Source organism: Salvelinus alpinus, chromosome 27, assembly GCF_045679555.1.
Source record: "Salvelinus alpinus chromosome 27, SLU_Salpinus.1, whole genome shotgun sequence".
NCBI classification, from domain to species: Eukaryota; Metazoa; Chordata; class Actinopteri; order Salmoniformes; family Salmonidae; genus Salvelinus; species Salvelinus alpinus.
Window position 1 is genome coordinate 8,995,011 of NC_092112.1, and position 11,430 is coordinate 9,006,440.

The following is an 11,430-nucleotide window of genomic DNA, read 5'->3' on the forward strand; positions in this document are numbered from 1 at the left end:
CCCCCCCCTCTCTCTCTCTCCTCTCACTCCTTTCTCTCCCCTCTCTCTCTCTCTCTCTCTCTCTCTCGCTCTCTCCTCTCTCTCTCGCTCTTTCCTCTCTCTCTTCTCTCTCTCTCATGCTCTCTCTCTCTCTCTCTCTCTCCCTCTTTCACTGACTTTCTCGATACAGCACAGCATATCCTGGATACAAGGATGCTCTGCTTTCATTATCACTACACTCACTTCATGAGAGAAGAGAGAAACTGTGCCTGGACTTTGCTGTCTCCCTGTTAAAGTCCTCCTTTAGGGACCGGTTACCTGCCTGTCTAGGACAGGTACCGGGCAGATCCACCTGAAGTTCCCACCTGCTCTCTATTCCAAAGGCCAGGACTGAGAGACATAAAAAGTCGCCCTACCTATGTAAACTAATCAAAAAAACTCAGAGTCTCCTATATGTACATATTGTCATGAATTGGGATTTCAATGTAAACGTTTTATTGTGTATGTAATGTAACATCATCAATGCATTTCAGTGACCTTGACTGCCATGTGCCATGTCAGTAAAAACTTTAACTTAATACACACACACACACACACACACACACACACACACACACACACACACACACACACACACACACACACACACACACACACACACACACACACACACACACACACACACACACACACACACACACACACACACACGGATAGAAGAACCAACTCACACACACACACTTCTCAATTAGACCCCCAGCCAAACCTGCCAGCTGGGTTATGATTCAATTGATTCACTGTCGAGGAGAAAAAACACTTCAAGTCAATTGTCTTCTTGTTTCCTTGGAAACCAGGCATCCTGACTGGGATTATTATGGGGAGCTATTTGTCAGTCAGTTTCCATCAGTGTGTGTACATGTTTTCCTACCTGTGTGTGTGTGTGTGTGTGTGTGTGCGTCCGTTACCTCACAGTCCTGTAGAAAACACATAGTACCAATCAACAGTTTGGACACACCTACTCATTCAATGGTTTTTCTTTATTTTTTCTACTATTTTCTAGATTGTAGAATAATAGTGAAGACATCAGAACTATGAAATAACAAATATGGAATCATGTAGTAACCAAAAAAGTTTGAAGAATCTCAAATATAAAATATATCTTGATTTGTTTCAAAGTAGCTTTGCCTTGATGACAGATTGATGAAGGCATTCTCTCAACCAGCTTCATGAGGTAGTCACCTGCAATGCATTTCAATTAACAGGTGTGCTTTAATTTGTGGAATTTCTTTCCTTCTTAATGCATTTGAGACAATCAATTGTGCTGTCACAAGGTAGGGGTGTTATACAGAAGTTAGCCCTATTTGGTAAAAGACCAATTCCATATTATGGAAAGAACAGCACAAATAAGCAAATAGAAATGACAGTCCGTCATGAAGGTCAGTCAATCTGGAAAATTTCAAGAACTTTGAAAATTTCTTCAAGTGCAGTCGCAAAAATTATCAAGCACTATGATGAAACTGGCTCTCATGAGGACCACCACAGGAAAGGAAGACCCAGAGTTACCTCTGCTGCAGAGGATACGTTCATTAGAGTTACCATCAGAAATTGCAGCCCAAATAAATGCTTCACAGAGTTCAAGTAACAGACACATCTCAACATCAACTGTTCAGAGGAGACTGTGTGAATCAGGCCTTCATGGTCTAATTGCTGCAAAGAAACCACTACTAAAGGACACCAATAAGAAGAAGAGACTTGCTTGGGCCAAGAAACACGAGCAATGGACATTAGACCAGTGGAAATCTGTCCTTTGGTCTGGAGTCCAAGTTTGAGATTTTTGTTTCCAACCTCCGTGTCTTTGTGACGCAGAGGAGTTGAACGGATGATCTCTGCATGTGTGATTCCCACCGTGAAGCATGGAGGAGGTGGTGTGATGGTGTGGGGGTGCTTTGATGGTGACACTCAGTGATTTATTTAGAATTCAAGGCACACTTAACCAGCATGGCTACCACAGCATTCTGCAGCGATATGCCATCCCATCTGGTTTGCTCTTAGTCAGACTATCATTTGTTTTTCAAAAGGACAATGACCCAAAACACACCTCCAGGCTGTGTAAGGGATATTTTACCAAGTAGGAGAGTGATGGAGTGCTGCATCAGATGGCCTGCCCTCCACAATCCTCAACCAAATTGAGATGGTTTGGGATGAGTTTCTACCGCAGAGTGAAGGAAAAGCAGGAAAAGTGCTCAGCATATGTGGGAACTACTTCAATACTGTAGGAAAAGCATTCCAGGTGAAGCTGGTTGAGAGAATGTCAAGAGTGTGCAAAGCTGGCATCAAGCCAAAGGGTGGCTATTTGAAGAATCTCAAATATAAAATATATTTTGAATTGTTTAACACTTATTTGGTTACTACATGATTCCATATGTGTTATTTCATAGTTCTGATGTCTTCACTAATATTCTACAATTTAGAAAACAGTAAAAATTAAGAAAACCCTGGAATGAGTACGTGTTCTAAAACTTTTGACCGGTAGTGTATAAAGTTTGCTTAATGTTCTGAAAACATGACTTTAATAAATAGAACCGTGGGGGAACCAGTAGAAAACGTATGCTGAACTACTGCAATTCCCACCCAATAAACATATGGTTCTCAGAACATTACAGTTGAAGTCGGAAGTTTACATACACCTTAGCCAAATACATTTAAACTCAGTTTTTCACAATTCCTGACATTTAATCCAAATAAAAATTCCCCGTTTTAGGTCAGTTAGGATTACCACTTTATTTTAAGAATGTGAAATGTCAGAATACCAGTAGAGAGAATGATTTATTTCAGCTTTTATTTATTTCATCACATTCCCAGTGGGTCAAAAGTTTACTTACACTCAATTAGTATTTGGTAGCATTGCCTTTACATTGTTTAACTTGGGTCAAACTTTCCAGGTAGCCTTCCACAAGCTCCCACAATAAGTTGGGTGACTTTTGGCCCATTCCTCCTGACAGAGCTGGTTTAACTGAGTCAGGTTTGTAGGCCTCCTTACTCGCACACACTTTTTCAGTTCTGCCCACAAATGTTCTATAGGATTGAGGTCAGGGCTTTGTGATGACCACTCCAATACCTTGACTTTGTTGTCCTTAAGCCATTTTGCCACAACTTTGGAAGTATGCTTGGGGTCATTGTCCATTTGAAAGACCCATTTGCGACCAAGCTTTAACTTCCTGACTGATGTCTTGAGATGTTGCTTCAATATATCCACATAATTTTCCATCCTCATGATTTCATCTATTTTGTGAAGTGCACCAGTCCCTCCTGCAGCAAAGCACACCCACAACATGATGCTGCCACCCCCGTGCTTCACGGTTGGGATGGTGTTCTTTGGCTTACAAGCCTCCCCCTTTTTCCTCCAAACATAATGATGGTCATTATGGCCAAACAGTTCTATTTTTGTTTCATCAGACCTGAGGACATTTCTCCAAAAAGTACAATCTTTGTCCCCATGTGCAGTTGCAAACCGTAGTCTGGCTTTTTTATGGCGGTTTTGGAGCAGTGGCTTCTTCCTTGCTGAGCGGTCTTTCAGGTTAAGTCGATATAGGTCTCGTTTTACTGTGGATATAGATACTTTTGTACCTGTTTCCACCAGCATCTTCACAAGGTCCTTTGCTGTTGTTCTGGGATTGATTTGCACTTTTCGCACCAAAGTACGTTCATCTCTAGGAGACAGAACGCGTCTCCTTCCTGAGTGGTATGACGGCTGCGTGGTCCCATGGTGTTTATACTTGCGTATTATTGTTTGTACAGATGAACATGGTACCTTCAGGCATTTTTGAAATTGCTCCCAAGGATGAATCAAACTTGTGGAGGTCTACAATTTACAAAAAGACAAGGTCTTGGCTGATTTCTTTTGATTTTCCCATGTCAAGCAAAGAGACACTGAGTTTGAAGGTAGGCCTTGAAATACATCCACGGGTACAATTGACTCAAATGATGTAAATTAGCCTATCAGAAGCTTCTAAAGCCATGACATAATTTTCTGGAATTTTCCAAGCTGTTTAAAGGCATAGTCAACTTAGTGTATGTAAACTTCTAACCCACTGTAATTGTTATACAGTGAATTATAAGTGAAATAATCTGTCTGTGAACAATTGTTGGAAAAATGACTTGTGTCAAAGTATTGTTAGACGGAGCAGCTCAGAGAGCAAGAGCAGACTCTGACCAGAAATCAGGGATGAATGAACCAAGATATTTATTGTAACACAAGGAGAGATGAAGTGCAGATCCAGGGAAGATCGGATGAGTTGTAGGAAACCAGATGTGGAGGCTGAGGTTGGAGTGAGCTGGGTTGGGACAGAGGAAACAGGTCCGGAGGGGAATCCAAGGGAGTGATGATGAGTTGAATCCAGAACAGGGTAGCAGGGTGGTGAGATGTGGAACAGGAAACAGGAAACAGGAACCAGAGTCAGAGCGATAAAACTGCATTGAGGGGAGAAACAGCGTCAGGCAAGGAAACAGGCACCTCAGGAATCTTAAATAACAACAAATAGCTAGAAGCATGACTGACTGAACGGAGATTACGATCCGGCAGAGTGGAAGTGGCAGGTGAGTAGTTGTAGAGGTCTTGATTATGGAACGGGTTGCAGCTGGTGGTGAACTGCTCTGACTCCAGCACACCTGTCTCCAACCACACAATCACACACAGAGGGAGAGGGAACTACGGGGATGGCTACAGGTCAAGGAGACACCGGATGTCCACTAGGTAGATGTACTAAGCCAAAACTATAGTTTGTTAACAAGATATTTGTGGAGTGGTTGAAAAACGAGTTTAATGACTCCAACCTAAGTGCATGTAAACTTCCGACTTCAACTGTATATATAGAAAGGCCGCCGTAGGCAGACCTGGCTTTCAAGAGAAGACAGGCTATGTGCACACTGCTCACAAAATGAGGTGGAAACTGAGCTGCATTTCCTAACCTCCTGCCCAATGTATGACCATATTAGAGACACATATTTCCCTCAGATTACACAGATCCACAAAGAATTTGAAAACAAACCCGATTTTGATAAACTCCCATATCTACTGGGTGAAATACCACAGTGTGCCATCACAGCAGCAAGATTTGTGACCTTTTGCCACAAGAAAAGGGCAACCAGTGAAGAACAAACACCATTGTAAATACATCCCATATTTACTTTAATAATTTGTACATCGTTACAACACTGTATATAGACATAATTTGACATTTGTAATGTCTTTATTCTTTTGGAACTTCTGTGAGTGTAATGTTTACTGTTCATTTTTATTGTTTATTTCACTTTTGTATATTATCTACCTCACTTGCTTTGGCAATGTTAACATATGTTTCCCATGCCAATAAAGCCTCTTGAATTGAATTGAGAATGTACATAAGGAATAGGATTCCATTGTTGACATATCTATCAGCTTATAAATCTATTTTAAAATTGTTGTGTGTTTCCTATCCCTAGGCCCGGGCAAGTGCTAAGAAGTTCCGTAAGGTGACCTTGACCATCTCTCCTAAAGGAATCATCATCACAGACACAGAGACACAGGACCTCATAGAGAATGTGTCCATATACAGGTAAACAATATGACATCATAATGACCTCATAGAGAATGTGTCCATATACAGGTAAACAATATGACATCATAATGACCTCATAGAGAATGTGTCCATATACAGGTAAACAATATGACATCATAATGACCTCATAGAGAATGTGTCCATATACAGGTAAACAATATGACATCATAATGACCTCATAGAGAATGTGTCCATATACAGGTAAACAGTATGACATCATAAAGACCTCATATAGAATGTGTCCATATACAGGTAAACAATATGACATCATAAAGACCTCATATAGAATGTGTCCATATACAGGTAAACAATATGACATCATAATGACCTCATAGAGAATGTGTCCATATATAGGTAAACTATATGACATCGTACTGACCTCATAGAGAACGTCTCCATATACAGGTAAACAATATGACATCATAATGACCTCATAGAGAATGTGTCCATATATAGGTAAACAATATGACATCGTACTGACCTCATAGAGAACGTCTCCATATTGTGTCGTTTTATGTTGTATACATGGCAGCTGAAAGATGAATTGCGTATGCAAAAGCACATCGCAAACTACAACAAATACAAAACAATAACATTGTAACACGATAAGGAAGTCAGGGACTGCAAGGATGATGAATCGAAGCCGTTATGATGACATTGAGAGCGGAGGAACTTCAGGCATGGATAGTCATGGAGGAGGGTGTCACGCCCTGGCCTTAGTATTCTTTGTTTTCTTTACTATTTTAGTTAGGTCAGGGTGTGACATGGGGAATGTTTGTGTTTTGGGTGGTTATATGTTAAGATAGCTTCACGTTCGTCAGTTTGTTGTTTTGTTTTGTTCATTTTTGTCTCTTTAATAAAAGGAGATGTATTTTTCACGCGCTGCGCCTTGGTCCTCTCTCTCTTATCAAGACGATCGTGACAGAGGGAGCCGGTCAGTGAGACAGTCGGGTCCGTAGCCTCCGCAGCGCTACTCGCTGTCCTGTCCCCAACACCCGTGCGCCGGGCTTTTTAGCTCGCTGGTTAGCCAACTAGCTAGTTAGCTACTCCTCTCCACACAGGAGATGCTTCTGCTGCCACAGAGCGCTGAAAGCTCACCACACATAATTAACAGTTAGGAGTGTCTTCACAAGAACAAGCCATTTCCGTATTGCAGTTCTCCACTTCCACCTTCTCATCAAGTCGGTGTTGTGATGTTCAAATCCAATGTCCATTCAGTCCACAACGTTAGCTAGCTATCTGCTAGCTAGGTAAGCCAAACAATACAACATCAGTCTTGAACCTCTGTCAACCTCTGTCAAGAAGACTATTTACAACAAATTCAAAAGAGCAATCATAAAACTTAAGGCAGATGAAAAAAGTTTATCCCCCAAAAATAATGACATCATAATGACTGTCTAGTGAACCGCTCCGTATACAGGTAAATAATGACATCATAATGACTGTCTAGGGAACCGCTCCGTATACAGGTAAATAATGACATCATAATGACTGCCTAGTGAACCGCTCCGTATACAGGTAAATAATGACATCATAATGACTGCCTAGTGAACCGCTCTGTATACAGGTAAATAATGACATCATAATGACTGCCTAGTGAACCGCTCCGTATACAGGTAAATAATGACATCATAATGACTGCCTAGTGAACCGCTCCGTATACAGGTAAATAATGACATCATAATGACTGCCTAGTGAACCGCTCCGTATACAGGTAAATAATGACATCATAATGACTGTCTAGAGAACCGCTCCGTATACAGGTAAATAATGACATCATAATGACTGCCTAGTGAACCGCTCCGTATACAGGTAAATAATGACATCATAATGACTGTCTAGAGAACCGCTCCGTATACAGGTAAATAATGACATCATAATGACTGTCTAGTGAACCGCTCCGTATACAGGTAAATAATGACATCATAATGACTGCCTAGTGAACCGCTCCGTATACAGGTAAATAATGACATCATAATGACTGTCTAGTGAACCGCTCCGTATACAGGCAGGTCCATAAATATTTGGAGGTTGACCAAGTTGTTATTATTTTAGCTACCTACCACAGCATATTGAAGTTGAAATTAAATAATGAATAAATGCCATAGACTAACCGGTTGAATCCTTGTGAAAGGTATCATCCCTTATTGTTAAATCCACTTCAATCTGTGTAGATGAAGGGGAGGAGTCAGGTTAAAGAAGGATTTTTAAGCCTTGAGACAATTGAGACATGGATTGTGTATGTGTGCCATTCAGAAGGTGAATGGGCAAGATAAAACGTTTAAGTGCCTTTTGAACGGGGTACGGTAGTAGATGCTCCGGTTTGAGTGTTTCAAGAACTGCATCACTGCTGGGGATTTTCACGCTCAACAGTTTCCTGTCTCAAGAAGTTAGTCAACTGACAGTCCAATACAACATTGGTGCACAAAGACCCATTAAAAAAAAACGGACAACTCGTTGTACGTTGACACGAATGGGGTGTGGCAGCCGGCGACCTTACAGAGTTCCACTTCTTTCAGCAGAAAACAAGAAACTGCCGTTGCAGTGGACAAAGGACTGAAAAACACCGGACAGTGGAGAATTTGAATAACATTGGTCTGATGATTCCCGCTTCCTGCTGTGTCACGCTGACGGGAGGACGAGGATATGGAGAAAACCACGAGTACATGCATCCATCATGCCGCATGTCAACATTGCAGGCTGGTGGTGTGATGGTGTGAGGTTTGTTTTCATGACACACGTTGGGCCCCAATCTGCGAATAATGCCCCATGCCACAATGCTAGGATTGTGCGGGAATGGTTCCACGAACATGACAGTGAATTCAGCTTACTGCAGTGGCCTGCCCAGTCACCAGATCTCAATCCAATTGGACATCTGTGGTATGAGATGGAATGAGCTATTTGGAGTAGAGATCCACTACCAGCCAACTTGATAACTGTGGGAAGCATTGGAGTCGACATGGACCAGCATCCCTGTGGAATACTTTCCACACCTTGTAGTGTCCATGCCCCGACGAACTGAGGCTGTTCTGACGGGGTGCTGCTAAAAGGGGGTGCCACTCAATGTTTTGTTAGTGTTTTGGTTTCAATGTTTTTGTTAATGTATGATGGCTATACCCCTTTGGCTCATTGTCTAGTTAATCTATGATGGTCATGGTGATGTGTAGTCATGGTGATGTGTAGTCATGGTTCATGGTGATGTGTAGTCATGGTGATGTGTAGTCATGGTGATGTGTAGTCATGGTGATGTGAGGTCATGGTGATGTGAGGTCATGGTGATGTGTGGTCATGGTGATGTGAGGTCATGGTGATGTGTAGTCAAGGTGATGTGAGGTCTTGGTGAGGTCATGGTGATGTGTGTCATGGTGATGTGTGGTCATGGTGATGTGTAGTCATGGTGATGTGAGGTCATGGTGATGTGAGGTCATGGTGATGTGTGGTCATGGTGATGTGTAGTCATGGTGATGTGTAGTCATGGTGATGTGTAGTCATGGTGATGTGTAGTCATGGTGATGTGTAGTCATGGTGATGTGAGGTCATGTGATGTGAGGTCATGGTGATGTGAGGTCATGGTGATGTGAGGTCATGGTGATGTGAGGTCATGGTGATGTGTGGTCATGGTGATGTGTAGTCATGGTGATGTGTAGTCATGGTGATGTGAGGTCATGGTGATGTGTAGTCATGGTGATGTGTAGTCATGGTGATGTGAGGTCATGGTGATGTGTAGTCATGGTGATGTGTAGTCATGGTGATGTGAGGTCATGGTGATGTGAGGTCATGGTGATGTGAGGTCATGGTGATGTGTAGTCATGGTGATGTGTAGTCATGGTGATGTGAGGTCATGGTGATGTGTAGTCATGGTGATGTGTAGTCATGGTGATGTGAGGTCATGGTGATGTGTAGTCATGGTGATGTGTAGTCATGGTGATGTGAGGTCATGGTGATGTGAGGTCATGGTGATGTGAGGTCATGGTGATGTGTAGTCATGGTGATGTGAGGTCATGGTGAGGTCATGGTGATGTGTGGTCATGGTGATGTGTGGTCATGGTGATGTGTAGTCATGGTGATGTGAGGTCATGGTGATGTGAGGTCATGGTGATGTGTGGCCATGGTGATGTGTAGTCATGGTGATGTGTAGTCATGGTGATGTGTAGTCATGGTGATGTGTAGTCATGGTGATGTGTAGTCATGGTGATGTGAGGTCATGGTGATGTGAGGTCATGGTGATGTGAGGTCATGGTGATGTGTGGTCATGGTGATGTGTAGTCATGGTGATGTGTAGTCATGGTGATGTGAGGTCATGGTGATGTGTAGTCATGGTGATGTGTAGTCATGGTGATGTGAGGTCATGGTGATGTGTAGTCATGGTGATGTGTAGTCATGGTGATGTGAGGTCATGGTGATGTGAGGTCATGGTGATGTGAGGTCATGGTGATGTGAGGTCATGGTGATGTGTAGTCATGGTGATGTGTGGTCATGGTGATGTGTGGTCATGGTGATGTGTGGTCATGGTGATGTGTGGTCATGGTGATGTGTGGTCATGGTGATGTGTAGTCATGGTGATGTGTAGTCATGGTGATGTGTGGTCATGGTGATGTGAGATAGATACATGTCTATAAGGTGTATGGCAGCTATTCCTCCTCAGGTGCAGTGTAGTGTTATTCAGACTGGATCTCCTGTCAGTGAGCATCAGATTGTGAACATCATATGGCCTACAATCCCTGGGAGTGGGGCTGAAGCACAGGAGGGCTGGGGGGGTTGTTGGGGTCTTGGGAAGAACATCATATGGCCTACAATCCCTGGGAGTGGGGCTGAAGCACAGGAGGGCTGGGGGGGTTGTTGGGGTCTTGGGAAGAACATCATATGGCCTACAATCCCTGGGAGTGGGGCTGAAGCACAGGAGGGCTGGGGGGTTGTTGGGGGCTTGGGAAGAGGACAAGGGGGGGAATGTGGCAGCGAATCTTGTGCTTTGTTACATGCTGATCCATCTTATCAGCTACAGCAGACCCTCTCCTCCTCTAATCACCCCTTCACCCCTTCTCCTCTCCTCCTCTAATCACCCCCTCTCTCCTCTCCTCTCCTCCTCTAATCACCCCCTCTCCTCTCCTCCTCTAATCATCCCCCTCTCCTCTCCTCCTCTAATCACCCCCTCTCCTCTCCTCCTCTAATCACCCCCTCTCTCCTCTCCTCTCCTCCTCTAATCACCCCCTCTCCTCTCCTCCTCTAATCACCCCCTCTCCTCTCCTCCTCTAATCACCCCCTCTCTCCTCTCCTCCTCTAATCACCCCCTCTCTCCTCTCCTCTCCTCCTCTAATCACCCCCTCTCTCCTCTCCTCTCCTCCTCTAATCACCCCCTCTCTCCTCTCCTCTCCTCCTCTAATCACCCCCTCTCTCCTCTCCTCCTCTAATCACCCCCTCTCTCCTCTCCTCTCCTCCTCTAATCACCCCCTCTCCTCTCCTCCTCTAATCATCCCCCTCTCCTCTCCTCCTCTAATCACCCCCTCTCCTCTCCTCCTCTAATCACCCCCTCTCTCCTCTCCTCTCCTCCTCTAATCACCCCCTCTCCTCTCCTCCTCTAATCACCCCCTCTCCTCTCCTCCTCTAATCACCCCCTCTCTCCTCTCCTCTCCTCCTCTAATCACCCCCTCTCCTCTCCTCCTCTAATCACCCCCTCTCCTCTCCTCCTCTAATCATCCCCCTCTCCTCTCCTCCTCTAATCACCCCCTCTCCTCTCCTCCTCTAATCATCCCCCTCTCCTCTCCTCCTCTAATCATCCCCCTCTCCTCCTCTAATCACCACACTCTCCTCTCCTCCTCTATTCACCCCCTCTCCTCTCCTCCTCTAATCATCCCCC

The 11,430-nt window shown here is 43.9% G+C and overlaps 1 protein-coding gene across 4 annotated transcripts in view; it reads left to right on the forward strand.

The window, feature by feature from the left end:
- The window catches only part of LOC139555937 (low density lipoprotein receptor adapter protein 1-like), a 116,820-nt gene that overhangs the window by 64,865 nt on the left and 40,525 nt on the right, over positions 1-11,430 (forward strand). For all 4 annotated transcript variants that reach the window (XM_071369337.1, XM_071369338.1, XM_071369339.1 and 1 more), the window contains exon 3: positions 5,461-5,573. In XM_071369337.1, coding sequence (XP_071225438.1) covers positions 5,461-5,573 — 113 coding nt within the window. The remainder of the gene's footprint in view (positions 1-5,460; positions 5,574-11,430) is intronic.